The sequence below is a fragment of the Branchiostoma belcheri genome, unplaced genomic scaffold (assembly GCF_001625305.1).
Source record: "Branchiostoma belcheri isolate BF01 breed outbred unplaced genomic scaffold, Haploidv18h27 scaffold55, whole genome shotgun sequence".
NCBI lineage: Eukaryota > Metazoa > Chordata > Leptocardii > Amphioxiformes > Branchiostomatidae > Branchiostoma > Branchiostoma belcheri.
The window spans coordinates 1507766-1534762 of record NW_017804187.1 but is presented as its reverse complement, the minus strand read 5'-3'; the positions used below and the strand labels follow the sequence as shown (position 1 = coordinate 1534762).

Here is a 26997-nt window from a genome sequence, read left to right as displayed (position 1 = left end):
CAACCAGCGGTCCAAAACTTACGATCCCTTTTTGTATTCTGTAAGCTTTACGAAGTACTAAAGGCTATGATAGGTATAGGTAATAATCTTCACGATGAGATGCTAGTGTAACGGAAATGAAAAGAAACCTACAGTGGGGGTCGCTGGAAGACAGACGAAGAATGTCCAGACTGTGCATGATGTACAAAATGACTAATACCAAGAACTATCGTAGACAGGAACTCGATTGGGTCAAATTTTTTTCAATATTATCGGTAAAAGGAAAATGATCGATCAAGTTTTATCTCACTGAAGAGCTAATCTCTCACTGGTTATGACAGAGAAGACAGACCCTATGTACAATATTTACAGGTTTATTGTACTGGAGAAATCCCCATAGCTCTTTTCGACAAGCACAATGAACAGTGTAGACCAGCCTGTAGAACTTATATTGAAAAGTATGTGAATAAGTCTGAACTTGTGGTCTTTTTCGGTCATTTTCCCATAGGCTAATAGATAAGCATCTTCTTCTAGAAACACCCAACTTGTACACTTTAAAGCCAGGGGTTTGTTCTTTCGACTTCAGCAACTTTTATCTTGCCTAGTAAGAAATGCCAGGGAGGCGGTAAAACGTTTACATCTCCGGGCCTGCAGACAGGAAGTTACCAAACGCAATGAAGCTCAGTCTTGACGTTCATTATGACGAACGGGCCTTCAGTGACGCACACAAAAGATTTGATTACTCGTAATGAGACGAACCCGGCATAATTAAATACGCGGATAATTAAACTAGCCGGACGCTGATGAGTCTCTGAAGAAGTTTCTGATACAATTGTTTTTCAGAATTTTAGAATAACGACATTTTTCCTAATTTTGCAGGCCTGTATAGACAGAGCTGTAGTCCAAAACCAGTTACTCAAGGAACGGTGAAGGTGGCGAAGATGGAACTAAGTATCAAAGTGTCCGTGGAATGGAATTCTCAAAGCATTGAAGAACGTGTACTTGAAAAATGGCCTGGGTGCTATGCATCTTTGTTTGACCTCACAAAAGGGAGCAGGGTTGTAATGTTAGTTCGTCAAGTTGCCTGCTGCTTCCCCTGGCCTCTACAAGGCGACTGGAAAGAGTAGAAATTGGCAAAATAGAGAGATAACATGCCGGGGGATAACATCCCGTGTGCGGCAAAATGTACTCTCTAGAGGACCAACTCCCTTAGTTTGCATGTTATCTTTCTGTTTGACCAATTTCTACTCTTTCCAGCTGGTATAGGCTGTTATCCTCCTTCCAAGCCTTCTGGCGAAAATGCGCGGAAGCAATGTGTTCATAACGAACAATCAGCGAAGCAAATTGCTCGTGTTGTCGCTGATTGTGTTTCCCGAATGTGTAGCTTTAGAAGTGATGCGGCAATGCGTCTGATATGCACCATTTTGCATGGCAATTGCAGAGTTAGATTGGTATAACAAACGTTCTAATGATGGCAAATACCAAAGTTCAACTTCAACAACGCCCTTATGTCAGTTTCCCTGTAGGATGAAACGAGCATACAGATTCTCACAGTGCTGGCTGAGATTCAGAAGTTCTGCTGGGGCTGCAGATGAGTAGAATCTGGTATCCCGACCAGTGGTAGAAATACTTTTTTCAGTGTTCTGCAATATTCCAGAAAGTACAAATTTAGTTCTGCAATTCGGAAATACTTTCTGCAAATGTGAAAACACATTTGAAAGTTCGGATCTAAAACCCATGGAATATTGCATGTTGCAAATTGCATGTTGGCAAATATTCTGCAAGCAATTTGAAACCTACATCCAAAACCACTTGTACATGATAGAGTCAGTAGTAAACACAAAGCTCTTCAACACCATTGAACCCCTAGCCCGATTTTGTCGGTCTACAAAATGGCAGGTTGCTTATTTTTCTTCCTCGATATTGAAAATGTCTCTGCAAAATGCAGACTGCAGATGGGTATTTCTAACACTGCCAACACACGGAGTCGAAATCAATAAACTGGTGTCCTCGCCATGGTAACTGTTGCCATGGCTACCGTTACTGACGTCAGAAGTGGTGTCTAATCAAATTATCAGGTAGTGGCTAGACCACAACCTTTCATTTCAATTAGCGTTTTCCCCCAAGTGGTAATGAATTGGGGCCGTGGCGCTGGTGGATTAAAAGGAGAGGTTTTGTCATGCCATAGGGATAATCTCCAAGCAGATCTTAGGGTGGCAAAAGACAGTATCAAACTGGCCAAACAGTACCCTTGGGTGGCGTATGGACCCTCTCTGGCGACTGGATAATGCCCGGCCAATTTGATACTGTCTTTTACCACCCTTGGATCTGCTTGGAGATTACCACAGGGACTCCAGTGTGTATTTAGCCGTAATGTCAGCTTGAAGGAATGTGAAGAAGAGATCGGTTGGTTAAGGTTCAACACCGGTCACCGGGTGTCTGAAATGTTGGAAGAACACTCTGAAACGTTAACGTGCCTCTGTGAAACGTAGAAGTCTAGAATATCTCAGTTACTATGTACGGTATAGAAGAACTACAGGCCCCATTATTCGAAGTCCGGACTTTCATACGGCGAAACTTTCTTTTCTGAGTCAATTTCTCTTCATATGTACAATACCAGATCCCTAAATCCCTAACACGTCTACACTGGATAGTTTCACAGACTAATTTTCACAAGATCATTAGACAGTGCCATGCTGCTGCCCCCTCAGGGTGCCTTTACTTTATTAAGAACATCTTGCGTTCCGTCTGGAGCACGTAGCTAGTCGTCGATTCTTTAATTTGTAAGGAAGGCCTTGGGTGGTTTTGTCTTGTTTTAGCAGGCAGCAAAGAGTAGTATTAGAATGGATTTGTGAAAAGTCTCTCTATAGTAAAACAGTGGGGGATTGTAACTCATAACGAATATCAATGTAAAAGCAGATCATTAAGTTGTCTGTATGCTTATGTCAGCAGTATTCATTGAATGTTAAACAAAACTTAACAATACACCGGAAATCTGTAAATTATATTTTTAGTGGCTATTTCTAATGCCAAGATGCCAAGTCGCAATGGCAAATTGGCACATACATTTGCATACGCAACATAGTACAAAAAACTAGAAAGGTTAATGCATATTGTTTACCTTCAGACGGTCTATCTTACCAAACTATTGCTCTGTTTATTGATACTCAAATACATTCATATATAGTATATATGGTAACCGTTCCCTCCAACTCTGTCCTGCTATATAATGTAACCCAACACCACAGGGTGTCTGCTACAGCACCAGTTACCCTGATGACAGACGTCTGTTACAGATCATTGACTTTATATGTTTGAAGAAGAAGAAGAGGAAGAAACGTAGCAAAAACAATATGTTTCCTTCTGGGAAGATAAACATAATGAAGTCTGTCTCCACAAAACATGGCCTTTTGACTTCATCACCCTCCTGGTTCTTGCGAACGCTAAACTCAGCAGCAGATTACCTAATACTCATACCAGCCCAAAAGTTGTACCTAATACCAGCCCAGAAGGGAACAAGAAATAGCCATGCCTTCAAGAACCAGAGTTATCAACCAAGGATTGGGGTGTTCAAGAATTCATTCTTTCCTAGAGCTATCACAGAGTGGAACTTGCTGCCACCATAGACAGTAGGGGCATTGTCATTGTTTAGTGTTAGATGTTCAACAATGTTTAGTGTTAGATGTTCAAGGGTTAAATGTAAGCTGGTGTGTTATGCCAAAAGACTGTTATGCCGGCTATACAGATACAGATGCAGAACTCATCAGTAGATTACCTGTTTGCTGGCACTGACAGCAGTTCTCACAGAAGCGCGTGATTTAATATTACAAAGAGCCCGCAGGCAGGGGAGTTAGCTGAAGGATTTAGAACGCCTTCCCGCCATTAATCATGTGCTGCCAATAACGGTATTGTTGCTCCCGGCGTCGTAACGACAGTTAGTAATGTCTGACGTTAGGCATTACTGGTAGATAAAGGTGGCAGCCTGGCTTTGTGGTTAGGGCTGTTGAGAAGCACATGTACATTTTACTAGGTTGGGGTCGTGTGGCGAACTCGGAACCAAGAGGTCCCGGGTTCGAGTCCTGGCATGCCACCGATCTTGTGCCCTTGGGAAAGGCACTTTATATGACTTTCCTCACTTAATTCAAGTGAAAATGAGTATTGTCTTGTCCTGTATTCGTCCTCTGCGTTGGTGGCGGCATAAAATAAGTTGATATAACTTGAGTGTGCTGTCACCCGGTGTCTAGTCATCAAATATTAGAATATATAAAAACAAAAGTACGAACTAAACGTTCTGAGTGCAAATCCCTAGCAGTATCAGGCTTTAATGTTGTCCTCTGGGAAAGGCATTTTACACTTCTTTCCTCACTCGACTCCACCTCACTGAAGATGAGTACCTAGCTTCGGTTGGGGACGTCATCTAGGATGAGACGTTAAATAGCGAGGCCCTGTTTTTTGAAAAGAGCCAGACCTCGAGCACGTTTAAGATCTAACCACTCTTATGGAATAAAGTAGCCGAGTGAGTGGTGACAGGTCTAAACCTTGCCGTCTGATCTCCTGGCTGATATCTTGAAAATGTGATAGTCACCTGTTATGTCAATCCTTCCACAAATGTGGTAAATCTTAGTAGATAAATACTTTCGTCTCGGAGAGGAATCTTCTATGGCATTAGTCGCATGTCTGGAAAATTGCCCCCACCCAAACCCCTTCTCTTGCATTTTCCCCCACACAAATCACCACTGTGTATTTTGATTGGGTTGAAAGTCAAGGTTCCAATATTAGGCGTAATCCACACTGGTAGACTAGTACAGTGGCTTCCTACTGGGAGACGTAGAGTGGGACGTCCTTAAACTACACTGTTGTCCATGTTAGAGAGAGACACTGGTCTCACAGGGACTGCATTAGTGTCCGCTATGAGAGATAGGACATACTGGAGTAACTTTATCAAGTGTACCTCACCGGATTAGTATAATCCGGAGGCATGATGATGATGATGATGAGTCCTATACGGCCCTAGTCTCCAAGCAGATCCTAGGGTGGCACAAAAGACAGTATCAAATTTGCCAGGCTAGTTGTATCCATTCACGATCACCAGAGAGCTCGAGGGTCCATACACCACCATACTGCCTGGCCAATTTGAAATACCAAGAAGAAGCCAATTGACTTCGCCGTTTGATCACAAAGACATAGTGTGTATGTTCAACCTTTCAATAGAGTGACAGTGTTAATCTCCAAGCAGATCCTATTGTGGCAAAAAAAGTATCAAATTGGCCAGGCTGTATGGTGGTGTATGGACCCTCGGTGAATGGATGCTGTCTTTTGCCACCCTGGGATCTGCTTGGAGATTAACACTGCCACTCCATTGAAAGGTTGGACATACACAATATGTCTTTGTGATCAAACGGCCAAGTCAATTGGCTTCTTCCTGGAATGTCGTGGCGCATTCCCGGAATGATGCACGCTGATAAACCGGAGAGGGCAGCTGTGGTCTTCACACGCAGACCGGCCAATTTACGGCGTGCTGACCGCTGGGAGAGGGCCTGCATGCCTTTTTTCGTAAGGCGTAATCAGGCCTTTTTAGTCTTCGTAATCCGTAGGCAGCCTCCCCCAAAATCAACGTAATTCGTAATAGAACATTAAGTACAAAGCGTAAAAATTCGTAATCAGCTCTGAGACTTAAACGAATAAGTCGTAATTTGGGCCGAAATTTTTCGTACTACCCCCCCATGCAGGCCCTCCAGGGAGGGTCTATTTTGGTGCCAATTTCTTCTCGACGACACGTGGCTTTAATCCTTTCTCGTGCAGAGCCTGGACAAATATAAAGGCAGCCTGTAGAGTAGAGGCACGCTGTCCTCGTGTGCTCCGTTACAAATATGCTGAGAAACATTTTCTCGTACAAGCGAGAGACTAGCCTGGGTGCCAGCCTCTTTCCAGGGCCTACACAGGCCAGTTCCACGGCACCAAGCCCAACATGCCCTCAAGGAAATGATACGCCCAGCCCCCCTCATTTAGCCTGGGTGCCAGACTGTTTCCACGGCCTGCACAGGCCAGTTCCTCAGCTCCAGGGCCCCCAAAGAAAATATACCACAGCGCCTCTCAGTTATGCCCTGATCTGTTGGCTAACTCGGGCCTGGCATGTTTTGGGTTGGCTTCCAGGCTAGTGAGAGACGGTCATGTTGTCGCAAGCCGTGACTTACACTCGTGTAGACACAGTGCCTGTGGCTCAGTGGTTAGCAATACTGTTTCTGAATTCTCAGAGTTTATGTCACCACTGCCCATCGTCCAGCAAGTTGCCTGGAACAGCTGAATGTACAAAAAGATTTATTTGCCCGAATTCCAATATTTGGGTCAACATTCCAACTGACATGAATCATGGGAAGGAAAATCACGCACTGCCTGAGATTTCACCAGTGTGGCGTGTGCCGTTTTAAATATGTACAGAAGGACATTATTAAAATGATAGAAGGGACAAAAAGTATCAATGAATCTTTTATTACAGAGAATGCCTTTCATACACCCTAATTGTAGCATGTACAGAACCGAAGACTTGAAGAACCAACACACTTTAAATTTTTAATTTACGCAGTGTTTAGATCCCAAACAAATGTGAAAGGTCATATGGTGTCATCGAACATCGTGCCGCCATGTTGGATGAAGTTGTCACTGGCAGAGGTCAACATGGCGAGGTCGTGTCGAGTTACAAGGTCACAGTCAGTGTGACATTGCTGCTGACGTATGGTGGCGGCTGTCATATCCACACGTCTTCTTGTTACCAGGGGCGTTCAACTGTCGGGCATTGTCATTAGATAGCTTTAAACAATGTCTAGACTTAGAAGTCGTTCGGTGTAATATGAAACTTTATTGCATGTTCATTCTCCGGGGGGATAAATGCACGGATGTACAGAGTACAATGTACTAGAGAGTACTACAACAATAGTAATAAAGAAAGGCTAACATCAGGTCTAAGGTATACAATGCTAAAATAGATATATATATAAAGTGGTATATATCTAAGTTCTAATGGCTTCTTCTCTAATGTAATGTATTGTAGCCAGCTGACGCCGCGCCGCGTGCCTGCGAAGCTGGTGTGTTACGCCGAAGGGTGGTTATACCCGCTATACTGATATATGGTGTGTTACGCCGACGGGTGGTTATACGGGCTATACAGATACAGATACAGGGCATTGGAAGGCGTGAGGTACTGGGGTGTGATGTGTTAACAGCAATGGCGTACACGTATTGGATTTCCTGATGCGGTACCACAACATACCTGCCGTTTACCCTTGTTATTATGAGAACACCAGACCAGGTATATCCCCTTTCCCAGCATGAATGCCCTCGCGTTTCAGGTGTCCGATACATGTGGTCTAACAATATTGACGTTAGTGACGCTTTTCACGTTCACAAAGGCACTCGCGGCCATTCCATAACATTAGTTTTCTCTGCGGCTCCAATATGTTTCAATAAAGGGTTATATAAGAGACCTTTAAACTATTTACAGTACAATCTGTACGTTACCGATCTTAAAAGGAAAAGTTTCCCTCTGCTGTATTATTGCTTATGGTGACACCAATAAAGCTGATACACGTAGACATCCCGACCTCCAGTGCCCAAAACCTAAATAAAGCATTGACCCTTAAGGTTGTGAGTACATAATGTCCCGGCGGACTGGTCTGTAGGGGTAAAGCTTGTCGGACTGATGTCTGTGGTGTAACGTGAGCTAGATGGATGCTGAAGGCTTGTAGGTTAATAGGGACAAACCCGCGCTACTGCTGAATTAATCACCCCAGATCGTCCGCTGATGATCGGCCTGAACCATGGCCCAACAGGTAGGTGAAGAATCGAGCGATTTCTAGAAAGCGGTTGAGATTGTCCTGTAGAGGGTTGGATGGGAAACAAGTGCGCACGGCGTTTGGTAATTTGAAACCTGTCTGTCATGATGGGAGCATCAGGCGTCTGCTGTGTCTATCATGTGGTCACTGGTGCATCCAGAACCGTTCTCTTTATCCAGAACCATGCTCAGGCACGGTTCTAGATACGCTTTATCCAGAACCGTGCTCAGGAACGGTTCTGGATAGTCCACGCGTATCCATTAAACTGTGCTTTGTCGAGAACAATGCTCAGGCACGGTTCTAGATAGTCCACGCATATCCAGAACCGTGCTTTATCCAAAACCATGCTTAGGTACGGTTTTGGATTGCCCACACGTATCCAGAACTGTGCTTTATCCAGAACCATGCTCAGGCACGGTTTTAGATAGTCCACATGTATCCAGAACCGCACCTGTGGCAAATCTACGTTCTTGGATACACCGAGACTTTCCAGCACCATGCCATCCAAACCCATTCAGACATAGAACTCAACTTTCCTTCGGTACAATTGCATTGGGTACGAGTTCGATCCCCGGCCGAGTCATGCCAAATACTTAAAAAATGGTACATACTGCTTTCTCTGCTTGGGAAAGAGTATCGAATCTGAGCACAAACACCACTATATACCAGTAGACTAGCCTTCTGCTGTAGTGATTGCACAAAGTTGTGAGGCCCACGAGCTATTGAAACAGACTTGAGTACAGCCCTATGCACTGTATGTTGTAGGAGATACTAGGTCCTAGTATCTTACAAGAACCAGAAGACCCTTATCTTTTTAACTTCCTTGTAGTGCGTGACGACGAGTAGCATACTATGACCATGACATCGTATGACTTAACACAGAAGGAAAGTCAATACTGACGTAGTTGCTATGAGTAAACAGTTAAAGTCATTCGTTAGGAGCCAGCTCAGTCAGAGGGAAAATATTAGTACTACAAACACTGAACGTACGATGGTGTCAAGGCCTTTCCGTATTACGCAACGTCTGGCGGTGAAATGTTGTATTGAGATACAGTGTTCTTTACTCTGAGGGCACGTGGTGCACTGCCTAGTAGACCCTTGCTACTTTCTGGTGGATAACAGCTTTTAAGTGCTTTTCTGAGATCTAATATGTTTTCAGCCTTCTCACCATTGCCTCCTATGACCCATGTAATCTACACTACAGTACAATCTAAGTAAAGATAAGAACAAGACGGAATTGAAGCTGTCTATGAGTTAAGGAGGTCTCAAAGACCATCTGTTAGCCAAGACGGGGGTGGATACAGATTGCCAGGCACCATTGCTGACGTCACACTTCCACGTGACTTAGGCTTTGGGTCATTCAAACATGAGGAGGACCGGAGAACTGGTGGAAAGGTTATTTTTAAGCGTCTTAGGCTAAAGGAAAGACTTGTATACGACCATAGCGGCATACGTCCCCTAACGAGCCTGGACTGGACCTCTCCAGTGGCCGTTTAGTACTGCAACATGGTGACTAAGCCCCACTACAAGCCGCGGTGCCTTATCAGGACCTCGGCTAATGGTCAGGCATGTCCTGCCCCCTCCTCCTTACAAGTTAGACATGATTAGGCATAGGAAAAAATCTTGTGTTTCCTGTTTCCAGGCCCACAATCTTTTCTAGCTCCATGATCTGATTGATGAAACGTTGTACGATCGGTTTTCTACCATTAACATTTAAAATCTAAGTGCCCTAATGCAAGTTAAACTGCATTGTATAAGCAAGGAGCTCCTTGGAATCAGGTGAATCACTAGACATCACCAACCAAACCAAAGTCTAAAGAAAAAAGATAATCCCAACCTACCGACCATAATTTTTCAGGACTGAAACAGGAAACACAACCGTTCTTTCCTAGGCCTAAGGACAAGTTGCCAGTAAGGAGTGGTCACTTAATGGTCAGGAGTGGTCAGTTAATAGTCAGGAATTCCGTGACCCCTCCCCCTGACAAGTTGGACCTGATTACCACTGGTCACAGGAAGGTGGCCAACCCACTGATGACACAGAGTCCGGTGAATCGTTGATAACCAACTTTACATTCCACTACCAGAAATACCAGGCCTGACGTGTCCCTATGTTGCAGCTGGACGGATAGATACATGTTTAAAGGAAGGAGAACGAACGGGGCGATCTGTTACTCCTGTGGATTCCTCTTGTGAGATTTGAGAGAGAAAAGAGGAGGAGAGGGGCAAAATGACGAATGCCCTGATGCAGTTCAGATATTCGGTGGGTCATGATCCGCTTTTATTTCTTATCTAGAAGAGGAATGCACGTCTTAGTCCTCAGTAGCCGACAGGAATCTACCACATTTGTTTGAGACGTACTGTAGATATCAATACTGTTTACCGTTCTGTCCACTTAGTATGCACTAGACCCCATTGCGGGCTAAATATGTAGCTGTCCAGGGGAGTTAGCCGGCCATAGAAAGTCCAATGCAGGCAAACTGGACCCTCTATAGCCGACTAAACTCCCCTTCCCAGCACGTAGATATCAATACTGTATACCAGCATCGTCCTCTACACTCACTCATTTGCTAGCTGAATAAATAGCAGAAGTTGGTCTAAAAAGGATGTAACTAGCCAGGGGACCGGAGTTAGCCGGCCATAGAGGGTCCAATGCAGGCAAACTGGACCATCTACTCCCTTGGCCAGCTACATTCTTTTTAGGCAGATTTCTACTATCTATTCAGCCTACAATGGAGTCTGGTGGAGACTTCTCTCCACTTCTGGAGGGCTAAAATGCACAGCAGGCTAAATGTAGCTGGCCAGGGGAGTTAGCCGGCCATAGAGGGTCCATTAGAGGCAAACTGGACCCTCTATAGCGACCAACTCCCCTGGTCAGCTACATTCTTTTTAGGCCGATTTCTATTATCTATTCAGCCTGTAAAGGAGACTACTTTCCACTTCTTGAGGGCTAAAATGCGCATCTCGAAGATTGATACTCTACTAAGTTGAGCATTGCTGAGATGGGTTTGAGATTGGTTCTGCCAATACATCACGTTGGACGCTGTTGAAAGGTTCAGAGTCGCGGTCAAGGTAGCGATATGAAGGGTGCCGTGCATCAGTTCATTCATCGTGTAAATAACCAAGAGTTTGTTGAATGGTGGAGGCCGTTTTTTTATGAAAGTGAAGGGCGTTTGAAAGTCACATTGAGAAGTGGGTGCAGTCGGAGCGTTCTAAGGAAGTGACGTCATTTCCGGTTGGTGACTGTCACACCAAGTTTGCTCTTGTGAATTGAAAATGATATTTACGTATATACGGATAATTACGTACATACGGATCTATACGTATATATACGGATACAAAAAGGGGAAAATACGGAAATACTTATATACGGATCTTTACGTATATACGGATACAAAAAGGGACAATTTACGCCTGAAAAGTTTGAGGAGTTACTAGTAGTTAATTGGCCTTGCAAGGGCATCCGTTCAAGGAGAACATGGCGACGTTATGTAACTTTACGTCATCAAGACGCCATCTTGATTCGTCCGTGTGATTAATATTATCAAGCACGACATGTTGCACTTGTCTCATTCAGAACATAGTGGTTTACTCATTGTCATTGTAGTGCATTTTCGCGAATAGCCGTGACATGAAATATATGTCATTTTCATGTTTCATCAAAAACAAAACACAACCAAGTACTGTTTTTGTTGCTACTGCTTTGTACATTATTACAGGCTTTGATAATTGGCATGTTGGTCCCTGCGTATCGAATTGGGCAAAACTGTTCATTCTTCTGTTTCACGTTCAGCTGCTTTACGTATATGGGCAAAATGTTCGTATTTTAAGATACTTCTACTCCATGCTACATCTGTGAACGTCTGCGAGGACAAAGAACATTTCTGAGATTCTTCTTCACCTTAAGTTAACGTTTAAAACGTGCGTACAGACTCTCTGAACACTCTACGACCTTAGCCGCTTTTCAAGAGTTCAAGGGAAGGTGTATAGCGCTCTTGTTTACAAAGAAATACCATTACAGTATCAAACAATAGATTACAATGATACATTCAAACATCCGACAACGACAACAGTACAACCCCGGATATTCCAGTCATATTCACAGGCTAGGTACAGGTCAAGACGTAACAGACACATACCAAACATATAGAAAATTGGAGACAAAAGATACACTACTTGACTTAGACATACATACATAAGGAACATACAAGGGTACTATACTAGGTTAATACAAAGTGTTCTAGCTAGCTACTGAGCTGATACAGAGTGGTCAACTTCTTCTCGCAGTTTTGTACAATGGAAAATGTGGGAACAGATTATGTTTGTGATACAGGGTTTGTCATTATGTGACCGCGCCGTAACGAAGGACACTCAAGCGCACAGTTATAATGATCCCTGACCTGTAAACACGTTTGGGCGGTTCTGTGTAAGGTCTGTCTGTTTCTGTAAAGCGGGTATAACCGCCCTTCGGCGTAACACACCAGCTTCGCAGGCACACTGTCTGCATTACACCGATCGACTTGTTACATCTAACCCTAACATCTAACTCTAGACATTCTTTGAAGCTATCTAATGATAATGCCCCTACTGTATTTGGTGATAGCGAGTTCCACTCTACGATAGTTCTAGGAAAGAATGAATTCTTGAACACCTCAATCCTTGGTTGATAACTCTTTACTTGAAGGCATGGCTATTTCTTGTTCTCTTCTGGGCTCCGTGACACTATAGCTATAACCAAGGACATCCAAAAACCCACATCTGTAATCCCTGTCCTGTAAACAGGTTTGGGCGTCTCTGTGTAAGGCTATGCGGCGGTTTGGCAGGCTGCGTAACTCGATAGCCGAGATTTGATTTGATTGCTGCAAATTGAGTGATGAATTCAGCAGATAGTTGGCGACGTCCCAGCTTTTGGGTTTAGGTTGACGGATCTTGAAGGTAATTGGTTTTTGTGAGTGACCCTTTCGATCTGCAGGGACAGTAATGGTTGCAGAGCCAGAGCTATAGGAGCTCCTAATCCCATCCAACCATGGCCGCTTTGCTAAAAAAAGTTAGTCATGCAACTGGATATGATTTTGGAAACGGTCAGACGTTGTAGGTAGCTGCCACTGCGTTTCTTCATAAACGTCTCACTGTTTCCAAAATCATATCCAGTTGCTTGAGTAACTGTGTTTTTAGCGTATCTGATTACTTGGATGTCTAACCTTCACCGACGTATGTAGGCAACCTTGGTTGTTTTGAAACGTCAGTAGGTACGAGCTATTTGATTGATTTGTACCATTCTTGTCTTGCCTTTGTCTAACTTTTGTTTCCCTTTGGACTATCAAAGATTGTCTCCATTTATTTGCCTATCAATCAATAGTTTAGAAACCTGCTTTTCTGAGAATTCTCCAGTGTCACTGACGAAAGGTAGTGGATGCTACCTGAAACATTTGGCTGTTTTATTAAATTGAAGTTATTTGTACTCTGTTTCAATTGTCTTTTATCCTTGTTGTTTGCAATTAGCCTTCGGGCAGGAATTTGCAAAAACTTATTACTACAATAAGCAGTTGACTTAACGATGCAGAGTCCCGCGGCGTATAGCCATATTTCTTCACACAGACGCTGAGCTATACCGTCTCTACTGTGGCACTATGCCCTCTGCTTCCCCTTTCCTTCAACAGATATGTTTCTGTATCGGTATAGCCGGTATAATCGCCCTTCGCAGGCAGGCGGCGTGGCGGCAGCTAGCTATATCACACATAGCTATGTGGCAGCTAGCTATACCACACATACATTTAATTGCAGGAGTTGTTTAAAGCTTTCTAGTGATGATGCCTCTACTGTGATTGGTGTGGCAACGAGTTCCACTCTATGATAGTTCTTGGGAAAGAGTTTCTGTAGCATTTTTACCATAATACAGTTGATTTAACGTATAGCCGAATTCCATAACACAGACGCTAAGCTATGCCGTCTCTACCGTCTCCCATTCCCTCTGCTCCCCTCCCCTCCTACAGACATGTTCCTGTAGCCCGTACAGACGACCCTGTGCCCCAGTTGAAGCGCTGTAAGCCTTTATTGGCACGGCAGCGGATGATCCCGCATGTAATACCCGGGTCTTACCCAACTGTCGACATCCCGGGCAGGGCTAAACACCGGTCGATAACTGAGGTTTTCTGCCGCCAGGCCTAGTTCTGCCTGCTCTATAATTCCAACAGAGGTTTGTTTTGAACAAGTTTTTAAAAAGATTTTCAAGACGTTTTTTTCGGTCTTTCTATTTTGTCTACTTTTTATTTGGTATCCCCATCAAGTAGAAAGCATGCTAAATTCTACATATTGATCAATTCTTTGGCTGTTAGTTTTCTCGGTGGGGAGACTAAAATTAGCGATTTGCTAGAGCTGTCCACCCCAGCGTTTTGTACTATTAATGTTGTTCAATACAAGAAATATAGAAAACCCGATAAATAGCAAAAACAACTACCACATAGGCCTAATCTGTGCTTAGAAGTAGTTCCTCCTCACGTATATAACGCGGTCTCTCGTATGAAGCGGTTTTGGCCCACTGACACCAAATAAGTGCAGGCAATCCGATAAGCATATCATCCCCGTGTAAGTCCTACAGCCCATTTATCACTCTAATCCACGGTATAAACTTCCTTCTACTGATGAGATATGGATACGGCGTTACGGCTGGGCTTTCATTTTTGCACCAGTAGTGCACAATCGGTGCACTACTGGTGCATCTTACTTAAAGAATTAGGTGCACAAAATGTTTTGGGGTGCACCAAATAAAACAAACTCTAATTACACATCTTACTGCTCATCTTCTGAGCTTGAGTTAGAAATGGGAGCTAACTTTACTATTTTTCTGACACTTAGATGCCAGTAATATCCTGTATACTATTATACATTTAGTGTGTACAAAAATGCCTACAAAAATATTTGGGTGCATCGGTGCAACTACAGAAGAAAATGGGTGCACAGGTCTGATTTTGGGTGAGCTAAGGTGCACATGTACCCAGTATTTCGAGCCCGGACATGGACAGAACCTACTTTATTTTTGTATGCCGTCCGTATCGGAACTGAAGGGACCGTCCTGCGGTAAACCTCAGACGGGCCTGCACAAGCAATGCTGTCTCCAGGACCGTCCATGACTTTCAATGTCTTATCGTAAACGAATTATTTTCGTAGGTACATGTAATAATCACCTCATTGTAAAAGGTCTTCATCGCAGTCATACAGTTCGGTCTGTAGCTTCATTCACGTTTACTAGTATTTCAGAGAATTATCGTATGTTGTTACTGGAAACTTACTTTATATGATTCTATCCTGCAACTGCGATTGTATGCTGTGCATGGGTCTCCCTAGGCCCTCAGCTAGATATGGTGAATAGTGTAGAAATGGGCAATGGAGTCTTGTTATACACGTACGAGAATATTGAATGCGGCAGAAGAGAGACATCAGCATTGACAAATAGTGCCATGTCAATGCCATTCTGAGGGCAAACAGTGCGTCTAAATGACGATTCGTCGAACTTATCCAAAGGCCAGAGAGGTGGACATTCTAACGAATATTATCTCTTATTGACATGTACACTTGCCTACCTCTCCCTGATTGTCTTACATAACAGAGCAACGCCCTCTCAGTATTTCAAGGCTGCCCAAATTATCGACCAGGATCCTCACAGAGAGAAACGTTTTCCCTAGAAACGACTGACCTGACCCGGAGAGATGGGCAACACTGCAATTCATACAAATGACTGCTTCAAGGCATTGGCCCCTCACCAGCTTAGGCGACACCGGCTTGATTTTATGGATGACATCCTCTGAAGACCCCCAAACTAGTGCGCGCGGGCGAATAAAATAAAATTCCGGGCAAAAATAAAAATGCTACTAAACCACAGGAATACAAATCTGGTATTGTGAATTTGCGGCAGTACACAGCGACGTATGTATGGCACATGCTGGCCGTTTGCGGAATTCATGAATCAGCCTTGTACGTATGTACTGAGTTCTTGAGTCGTGGACCTTCGGTAACCTGAGTGACATCCTCCAGAGTTACCACCAGCTCCGTATTGTTGCTATATAGCTAAATACCATGGACTGCCCAGGCCAAGAGTCAGGCCAGAGCCTCTGAGGATCTTTTTTCTTGAAAATAGGCAAAAATCAATGCGCGCGAGGATGTCATCCAGAAAATTATGTCGGTGTGGCCTTCCGTTGGCATGCGGAGCGGCGACGGCATACACAAATAGCACCGGGACTGATAACTTCGACTGAAAGGCTTGAGCTAAAAGCTCCCTTCTTCAAGTCATGGGAATCCGCTTACTGAAGGATTCTTGCTTCTCTTCCCTTGCGGTAATTCAGTAAGAACATGGATCTCCCCAGGCAGAATCCAATAGCAGATAGGATATAACAGCGGTCACGAAGACCTCCTCTATATAGTCAAACCTAACATCGCACTGGTTACACTATACTATCTAGTACAATACGCATTTTGAACAATTTGCTATCTGGTTTATACATTTGTAACACTGCTCTGGGTAGAACATCTCAAGCGGGGGCCAACTATGATGACAAGCCACGACGATGAACATGATCATGTATACCAGAGAGCATCTTTGGCATGGTTAGTAAAGATGCTTGTCGACCAAGTAACAAGATATAATGTATACATCGTAAAGGTAATATTATGATTGTACACCTAGATACACGGGTATCTTTCTTGGCCTTTTGATAAGTTCGGCGAATATTCGGCAATGTCTACCCTCAGAATGACATTGGCATGGTGCCACTAGTCATTGTTGATGGCTCTCTTCTGCCGCTCTCAATATTATAGTTTACAACAAGACTCCAGTGTCCATTTGTACACTATTCACTGTATCTTGCTAAGGGAGACCCGTGCTCACGTATAGCATACTTGGGCATACAAAATACGGTAATTCTCAGAAATACTAGGAAACCTGAATGAAGCTACAGACCGTCTGTATGACTGCGGTGAAGACCTTTTATAATGAGGTGATTATTGTTTTATTGCAAACTCATGTACCTATGAAAATAATTAATTTACGATAAGACATTGACAGTCAGGAACCTGAACCTACATACGTATTGTAGGACTAAGGTAAAAACCTTTTACAATGGAAAAGTGTGCTTCAATCATACAGAACATGCAATCGCAGTTGCAGGATAGATACTAAGCATCTAGAGCAAGCTTCCAGTAACAAAGTAAGTCAATTCTCAGAAATACTAGACCGCACTGTAGAACTGCAGTGTGAAAACCTACCGTGGCCGACAAGTACAAAATTTTACACCGCAACTTTTGGTGTTTTACACCGCAACTTTTGGTGTTTTACACTGCAACTTTGGGTGTTTTACACCGCAACTTTTGGTGTTTTACACTGCAACTTTGGGTGTTTTACACTGCAACTTTTGCTGTGTTTTACACTGCAACTTTTGGTGTTGGAAAACTTACACCCCTCCCCTTTTATAATGGACGGTCCCCCTGTCAGGTCAAAGGTGACAACGATGACATGCAAACTACGTCCTCGTAAAAATTAAAGTTTAAATCAGAGTGTGCAGGTATATTATCCATATTCTTCAATCTACTGCTTATCCTTGTAACCAGTGCAAAGTGCTGACTTACTAAAGGATAAAGTCATTGGTTGGTTCAAAGTAAAATAACTTTAACTTAATAAGTAGTACGACTTCTTTGATAAATTTGTTGTGACGCATGGCAGCAAAAAGCAACATAATTTGTAATCACTGGACCTGGTCGAAACATTTTAAAATTTATCCCGATCTATAGGCCAAAGCTAGAAAAACCTTTAGAAAAAAACTAACGTCACAACGTAGCCAAGCTTTTCCTCTAAAAAAACTTATGCACGAAAAGGATAACTCAGTCGACGTAGTTTGCATGCCATCGTTGTCACCTTTGACCTGACAGGGGGACCGTCCATTATAAAAGGGGAGGGGTGTAAGTTTTCCACACAGCAAAAGTTGCAGTGTAAAACACCAAAAGTTGCAGTGTAAAACACAGCAAAAGTTGCAGTGTAAAACACAGCAAAAGTTGCAGTGTAAAACACCCAAAGTTGCAGTGTAAAACACCAAAAGTTGCAGTGTAATACACCCAAAGTTGCGGTGTAAAACACCAAACGTTGCGGTGTAAAATTTTGTTCTTGTCGGCCACGGTAAAAACCTTTTTACAGTGTGGAGAGTGTGCTCCTTATCTTTCGTCTTGGCCAGAGTCCAGCGTCACGACTTGATAACTAAGAAAGACAAGATCACGAACTTCCTGTCCCCTGGGGTGTTACTTGAGCGGCGGACCTTTTGTTTTTCCCGTCAGTCATTTTCTGTCAGACGGTGTTACACAATATCTCACTGCCAGGGACTGATTGGGCCTCCTCCCATTGCTGTATAGACTGTGTTACTCAATCTGTCACTGTCTGGGGCTGATTGGGCCTCCTCCCATGGACAGCTTTACTCAATCTCTTGCTGTCAGGGGCTTTTTGAGTCTCTTTGCTGAGTGCTGAACAATCTGTCACTGTCAGGGGCTGATTGGGTCTCCTCCCAGAGAGCTTGTGGTCTGGATAAACCTCTAAGTCAAGAGAAGCAATCCCATTCCCAGAACCACCAATAGGATATCAGGGTTCTTTTATCACTGTGAAACTCAATCATTAAAGACTCCAACACTATGGTGACAGACCGTGACTTCTCATACCCCAGTCTAAGAATAATTTGTTCATTTTCGGACATATGCATAAATCTATTGGGTATGTTTCCAATTCTCATGATATAGAGGTGTTGGCAATCAAGCCATAGGTGTGAAGGTGTAGAGGCCTGACCAGAAGCGTGATGTAGTCAGGCTGGGGCCTAGCTATATAGCCAGTGGGGGGGGGGGGTGCTAGAAGCGTGATGTAGTCAGTCTGGCTGATATTCGGTGTGACCCGAACTCTGCACACGTCTTGCAAGACAGGCCTTGGACAAATCTGCCCATCACAACCCGGCTTACATCAGCTGATTGTGCCATCCTGGGGTGCGTGAGCGCGCATAGCTACAGTCAGCGGATAGAGATCATGGCGGATTCGAGTCGAATGTCAATATGGTGGACTCGACTCGAATTTCAATATGGCGGACTCGGCTAGGATGTCAGCATGGCTTGCCAACAGTATTAAACATGGATCTCTGCCAACTGTCCTGAATACGACCCACTATTCCCCATCCAACTGATCCTTCGGGCTGGAGTTTTAAAAGCGTAACGTTAGCGTTAACAGCCCCCGTGCTTTTTTTATTGCTGACACTACTCACACTGTTAGGCATTACCAGATGATATATATATTGAACTACGTTCCATTCTGTCTGTATGTATAATCCAAACTGAACATACCAACCACTCAGCGGACTTGCAGAAAATGGTCACTGTAGACAATATTCCTAATGTTTTGGTCATGTCCTCAATGGGAAAACAATCTACGTGACCATTATATTGTGGCCACTATGGCCAGGTGGGCCATATGCACGGTGCCCAATAGTACAACTTTAGACTGTATATCTATAGATCAATAAACAGATAAACTTGTAACGAAAAAGGCCACGTAGTTTAAACGTAACTTAAATTCTACGTACATGTCGTATACGTACACGTTGTCTCGTGTCCACAGTTGTATCGACAGTCCTAATAACAAATGCGAGCTGTTTATTGGTCGTAAGGCTTTCTACAAAGTTCCTTTGTAGAAAGTTAAGTGTCTAGTACAGTAGGGCAAGCTCTCTGTGATAGCCACTGGCTAGTTGGGACGCCCTGGCTGTTGGTTGAACAGCCAAACCGATAAATAAAACAAAACTGGTCGATGAGTACGGAACTATACTGAAAATTGCACAGGTGCGGCGCTGTGCAGGAACGTGCTTGAACTTGTGTATGGAAGAAACGTGTCTAAGGTGAGGGGGTGGGCTTCAACATCGCCCAAGGCCAGACCAATAAAGTCAATTTCCTTCAGGCCAAGCGCTGATTGCTTTACAAGGACATCACAGTACAGGCAATCACCATTTTAGTCACCGCATCTCTTCGAAATAGCCTGGGCGCCGCTCTGGCGAAGTGTACAAACGGCCGGCCTGCAAGCTTTAGATGGCATCTTAACGCAACCGAAGCTATTAGAGCACGCAGAGACGCAACTGCAGCCACCCAAAACAATACTTCTGTACTGAGAAGTAAATTCAGCCTTAAAAAACAGTTACTCAAGCAACTGGATATGATTTTGGAATCCAATCCAAAATCATATCCAGTTGCTAGAGTAACTGTTTTGGGCGTATATTATTACCTTGATGTCTAACCTTCATCGACGTGATTGCAGCCTCATCTCTTCCTAAACGAATAGATAAAGTTCAACTCAGTCAGAAATCATGTTTTGTTACAACAATGAAATGTTTATAGCAGCGCCATAAATCATACTAAAGATACGTGTACAATTAAGTAATCTATAGACCGCAAAAATGATCTGTAACACTCGACATCCCTCATCCCAGATGTATGTAGAATCTGCCTGTATGTTCTGGGAGGGTTGCCAAAAAACGTGCAGGGATTGAAATTCATTTTTGGGAATAGATGCACTGGTGCACCCAACCTAAAACATTGGTGGACAAAAAATATTTCAGGTGCACCACATAAGATAAAATAAGTAGAATGTCAGCAAAATCATTTCAAGAAAAGTGCTATAACATGATTGTATTATTTTTCTGACACTTTAGATGTTAAGAATATGCTGTAACTACTATATATTTAACATATTTACATACTTTAAACCTAAGAAAATATTTGAGTGCACTGGTGCACCCACAGGAAACAAATGGATGCATGGCTCCAAATTTGGGTGCACTAAGGTGCATATGCACCCAGTATTTCGAGCCCTGACGTGTTTCTGTGTGTTGATGGAGTAGGTTACTCCACGGATGATTTCTGACAGCTCCTGGGCTCCCATATGGCTCCCCTGTAAATCTTACCGCCCGCCCCGCTCCGAAATGGCTCGTCAAAAAGGATAGGCGCAATTTCACGCGAATGTTCTGACATTGCCGGGAAGAGTGATGGGTCTATCTTCCGCAATGGTGGACTGAAGGATGATGCGGATCTTCGCGAAGACCATTTATCAAGTGAAGTTATAACTTGGGAAACTTTACGTCGTGTGGCGTAACGGTAGAGTGTTCGTCTCAGAAGCAAGAGGTCCCGGGTTCGAATCTTGCCATGTCACCGATCTTGTGCCCCTGGGAAAGCCACTAAACATGACTTTCCTCACTTTACTCAAGTGAAAAAGAGTATTGTATTGTCCTCTGTCTTGGTTGCGGCAGGAACGATGACTAGTTGGAAAAACTTGAGCGTGCCATCACCACGTCTTGTGATTACATGTTGAAATTGAAAAAAAAAAGAAACTTCAAATCTCTGACTTGGATATGCGGAATCGGTGGCACTATGGTCTTGATGTGAAATCTTGTCTTCTGCTCGTCGCCAAATGCTATAAAAATATGGTTTTCCCTGACAGACGAAACATCCTTGCCTTGCATAGTCCTATCCTCGTGCTTGACCGTGATAGTGGTCAGTAGCAACCTCTTGCACTACTTGATGACAAATAAAGCTTTTAAACCTTTTCAGACTTATCAACGTAACATTTCATTCGTAGAAAGGCCTGGCAACGTTCTGATGTATGGACGGTATCTTTGTTAATCACAAAGGTATTCTTTGCAGTCTGGTGGGACGGAATTCAATATTCGTGATAAGTTGGAACACACAGCATTGATAACCCCTGCCATTACACATATTGCATTTCGAAGGCATATGTCACGTCCTATCTGCATCAGTATATAGTGATGGCTCACACAAAGCCGAACAGCAAACGCCATACGTTCAATCTCTTTCATGTGAAGATAACTGGTTACTTTATGTTATCACATCTTATTATAAGATCTCACTGTGGTGATAATACATTGTCATTGTGAACGCGTTTCTGCCACAAGGGTGCGCTTAACGAAGTAGTGATGTTACTTAGCAGTTCTAACGAGCTTAGGAAACTAATGTGTCGTTTCGGTCCCTTGTTCTATGCCATTATTTACTCTCCCATCAAGTCAGTCCGATGACAATTGCGTTAACCAAGAAATAATCCATGTCTTTACCTAGAGAATCCTCACAACCTGGCAGCAGCCGATACATTACCTCAATCAGGATAAGGCGAGTAAATGTATGTAGCCTCATAACGAAAGCAGAGCGGTGCCTAGGGGCCTATACGACTGCAAAAGTAACATGCCGCTAGGCTTGTCTCATTATTTCATTATGTTTTGGGGATTAAAAAGAGTGTCTAAGGGTCCCCAGAGTATCAGGTAATGGGCTTCTACTGTAACTGTTCATTAACATTTTCTCGGGCGATGATTTTCTATAATCCGCAGAAGGCTCCGGCTGCGGTACAGAAGCATTATCGGGATGTTCCAATTACCGCGGGGCTGGGAGCTTGATTAATTCTTTGGGGTAATTTTTATCGAGCAGTGTTTTATTCTGGTCGTTCCTGTTGCTGTCTATTCGGGCGAATATTCGGGAGTGACACGCGGAAGAGTGACGCGCTGAGCACTGGGTCAAAGGTGGTGGAAAGTCTGTATCGTCCCCCGCCCCTGTTGAACGCTTCTTTCCATCGATCTGAATGGATGAGTAACCGTTCTTTATCTCAGACAGGTACCAGGCTAATCTTTGTGATATCTGGACCTATATGACCAGGCTTATTCACCAGGTCGTAAAGTGGGTGTTCAGGATTTAACAGTCTTCCTTGGGATGAAGACTTTACGATGCCAGCCTGTCTCCATAGCTGTGTAATAAAACCTGTGATTTGTGCTAAAGGTCCGCCTGGCCGGACCGGGTGGCGCATAGTTTATCACACCCACCTCGTTTGTCTGTCAGATGCAGGACTGTGAGCTTGATTGATTAATTCTTTTGTGATCACGTCACCTGAGGAATTGGGCTAGTTATCCTGAAGAAGGCCGTAAGTGTGGTCGAACATTCAGCTTCAAATTCGAGCCAACTATACCTGTTGGAAAACAAAGAACTCTTTCTAAACAGAAACAAGACTTCTTCAACAAATAAGTTATTATCCGCCAACTCAGTTTGAATTAAGACCTCAGTTATCAGCCGGAGCTTGCCAGTGGAAGACTTCCCCGGGATGAAGACTTTACGATGCCAGCCTGTCTCCATAGATGTACCGTAAAACCTGTGATTTGTACCAAAGGCCCGCCCGACCGGACCTGGTGGCGCATAGTTTATTACACCCGACTCGTTCGTCTGTCAGATGAAGGTGAATCATGGTCCTCATGTCGGGCAGAATTTCATGGGAGCCTGCGGACGTAATAGCCAATATACGTACATCCTCGTCTGCAGGGCATGGCCATGGGTTCATTGCTGGTGGTTGTCAATGTTTTATGTCACATCAGTGATGGTAAGATATCCAGGTAAACCTGCTTTTCTGACAACTCTCCAGTGTCACTGGCGAAAGGTACTTGTTGCATACCACTGTTAAATGTACAAAGTCAAGTTTTGTAGCTTTTTGTAATTACTTGTTGCACCCCACTGTAGCAAAACCCAGTGGTATAATTACGGGCATTCGGAAGTTGTCAGCATGGCACCCCCTTTTGTACATCCATCTGGACCAAATAACAACCAAAATGTGCAACTACTGGACTGTAAAATACACTTGACTCTATAGCGATTCGGTGACGTTCTGGCGAAGGTAGTTGAGCTTTAAGATCCCTGGCTTTGTTAGTAACCATGATGATGATGATTCGCCAATACTCCTGTTTAACAAGTCTATCGAGTATACCATTTGAGAACGTTATTGTTACTTTGTGCCCATAGGTAGGCATTTTGTATGGCGTTGGTTGAGGTTTTTTAAGTTGATGTTCCTCTTCCACATCGAGTGTAAAAATCGTTGCAATAACTCAGCTTGTTGTACACGTACCCCATGCTGCGAGGCTGATTCAATACAACTTAATACAACTGTAAACCTGTCACCACGGTACTACCATGTGTGCATCAATCTTAGCCTCTACCAGGCTTCGGGAGGCGGCTGGAAAGAGTGGAAATCGGCCAAATAGAGAGATAACATGCCAGGGGAGTTAGCCCGCGGTGAGAGAACAGTTTGCCGCACTCCCGAAGCCTGGTAGAGGCTACATCAATCTGGGCAGTCCCAATAACGACCATAACGTGCAACTACTGGACCGTTAAATACCATGTCGTCTATAGTTACTCTCAGGCTTACTCCCTAAAGGCGAAATTCACTCAACATCATCAGAACAGACAAGGCCCGCGTCTCATCGCAACTTGATATCACTTTGTAATAAAGCGCTCGTAATGACCTTCCTCTCAACATTGATTCACGACTATCTTGATATTTCGTTTTAAAGTGCACACAAAATTTTGCAATCAAGTCTGATAAATGCCAAGCCCACAAATCCGGTGTCATATAATAGTTATTGTATTAATGTTGACACCCGGTTACGGTCGCATGATAGCGTAGTTTATCTTGTTTATTAGGCGTCAGCTTGCTTCTTTATCTTCTTGTCGATGTGGTGGCAGGGTGGTCTTGTGGTTAGGGTTTTTGACTCAGAATCTGAAGGTTCTGGGTTCGAATCCCTGGCTGGTCCTAGTGTTTTGGCAGAAGTTGTGCTGCAGTACCAAGGAAAGCCGCAAGGGGGTTCAGGATCTATCCATTTCGTTGATAGGTGAAGAATAACCCTCCTGGTGCCCTTGGTAAAGGCACTGTACATGTGCAACTGTTTCCTTACTGGAATCAGGTGAAAATGAGTACCTAGCTTCGGTTAGGATAGGACGTCGTTTGGATAGGACGTAAAGCTGGAAGTCCCAAGTTAGGGCAGAGCCACACCTCAAGCACGTTAAAGATCCCACCACACAAGTTGTTCTAGGATTCCTGCATGACATAGTACGGAAAATTCATTGTGGCAATGGCGCGTTAGACGGTCATCTGCCGTGATTCAAGTGATACTAGCCGCGATACCAATTCCTATAGCAAGTCGTGCTCAATACTGGCTTATTTGTATGTAAGAATTCTATTCATGTAGAGGTGGATTCCTTTAGTTGCTAGTTACGGAGGGGGGCATTCAAATCAGGACTTGGCATGTTTACCTTAATGCCATTTAGGATATGCGTTTCTCCCAACTCTGGCAGAACTTTTCTTGCTGACAAGGCCAGGTCACAGATTCCTTATACTGCCTATTACAAGTGGAGCTGGATTTCTTTAGACGAGGGAGTTAAAATCAGGGTTTGGCATGTTTGCCTTAATGCAACTCAGAACTCTGGCAGAACATAGAACTTTCTTGCTGACAAGGCCAGGCCACAGGAGACCGAGGAAATATTCATAGAAACGCTTCCTATGACGTGACCTTGTCAGCTGCAGGCTCAGGCTGTGATTACCCGTCTATTGCACATGATGGAATGGCTGTCTTGGGGGCAGTTTTCATAATTACGGTGTGCTCTAAGGCCTCATCATGAGATGATGCATACATATGTATCATACACGGCGTCCATAAACATGACTTAAGGTCAGTAAAGGTCGAGCTGTCAGATTTATCTTCCAACTGCAGGAGGTCGTCGCGTAAAGTGGTCTTTTGTTCAACTTCTATAACGTGTAATGAGTATGTACATGTACATAACTGTGTTTGGCAAGACGTTGTGCTGCAGTACCAAGGAAAGCCGCCAGGGGGTTCAAAATGTTACCATTTCTTTGATAGGTCAAGACCTACCTAATTACCAAACGTCATGGCTATCCTGCCAAAGCTTCTTGAGTTATGGTGCTAAACCACATCCAAACACACACACACACACACACACACACACACACACACACACACACACACACAAACATACAAACATACCGTTTACATACATCCAAACAAACAAACAAACAAACAAACAAACAAACAAACAAACGCTACCGAAAACAGAACCGGCAACAAACAATCTAAAATACAGCCATGTAGGGGAAGGTGCTGAGCCACCTGTAGGTGTAGTTTTCTTTGCCTGTAACGTATCTGCTCGTCCCTGTGATGAGGGAGTGTAGTAAATGATAGTAAAGGCTGGTAATGCTTAGTATTTATCGGACATGACAATGGTGGTAAATACCAGTAAAGAAGGGTAATGTTTAGTTTGTAACCAGTACCGGGAATGCCACCTGTAGTAAATACCAGTAAAGAAGGGTGGCGTCGGGTGGTGTAGTGGTTAGAGCGATCGACTACGAACCAGGAGACCCGGGTTCGATTCCGAGTCGTACCTGGGGCATGTCTGAACATGCGCCCCGACGTTGTGCCCTTGGGAAAGGCACTTTACACGAATTTCCTCACTTCACCCAGGTGTGAATGGGTACCTCACTTCAGTTGGGGAAAGTCGTATTGAGGTCACCTGGCGCCGAATGGCAGCCGTATAGACCCTTGCGACAGTTTCACAATAATTTGTGGAACAAATATGTGTATCGTGTATTATGTGATTGTTGTGATTTGTCTTGATTATGTAATACCCTGCATCAATTCAGCCGTATACAGGCTGCGACTGCACGGGTACTGTTTGGACAATAAAAACCATTTATCATTATTATTATTATTATTATCATTATAATGTTAAGTCTGTGCTTAGCCAGCTGTATTCATAGTTTTCCTTGCTTGCTCGGCCCTATGATGAGTGTCCCTTCACGGCGTCTAGCCACCCCGCCGCTAATGTAAGAGTTACGATCCGGCCGCGACCCGCCGTCGCCGCGGAATAACGATGAAGACTTATCAGTGAAGGTCGCCGGAGCCGCGCGGGGGATAACTACCGATAACGATACCAATCTGCGGGGTCGCACACGGGCTGGGGTGTGGGGGGGGGCTCATCCTTCACGCTCGTCTCAAGGACAAAGGCACTGCATGAAAACTTAGGTTTAGTAGTAGTAGTAGTAAGTGTAGTAAATGCCAGAAAAATCGGGTAATTGTTATTAAACAGTATCGGCCATTACAGTGGTAGTAAATGACAGTTAACTTTAGTAATATGACACGACAATGGTAGTAAATTCGGGTAAAGTTGAGTAATGTTTACTCTGTAATCAGTAGTGGATTTTACAATGGTAGTAAATAAAACTCAAGTCTGGTCATGTCGGGGGATAACTACCGATAACGATACCAATCTGCGGGGTCACACGGGGGGGTCGGGGTTA

At 43.9% G+C, this 26997-nt stretch overlaps 1 protein-coding gene across 5 annotated transcripts in view; it reads left to right on the top strand.

The window, feature by feature from the left end:
* The window catches only part of LOC109481383 (calmodulin-alpha-like), a 63411-nt gene that overhangs the window by 10419 nt on the left and 25995 nt on the right, over positions 1 to 26997 (top strand). For 2 of the 5 annotated variants that reach the window (XM_019783935.1, XM_019783940.1), the window contains exon 1: positions 9874 to 10068. The exons of 1 other annotated variant lie outside the window; for it this stretch is intronic. In XM_019783935.1, the coding sequence (XP_019639494.1) occupies positions 10036 to 10068 (33 nt within the window). In that variant the 5' untranslated portion in view covers positions 9874 to 10035. Of the gene's footprint in view, positions 1 to 7628; positions 7806 to 9866; positions 10069 to 26997 lie in introns of those variants that run through there. 2 more of the 5 variants (XM_019783937.1, XM_019783936.1) reach the window with 2 other exon arrangements.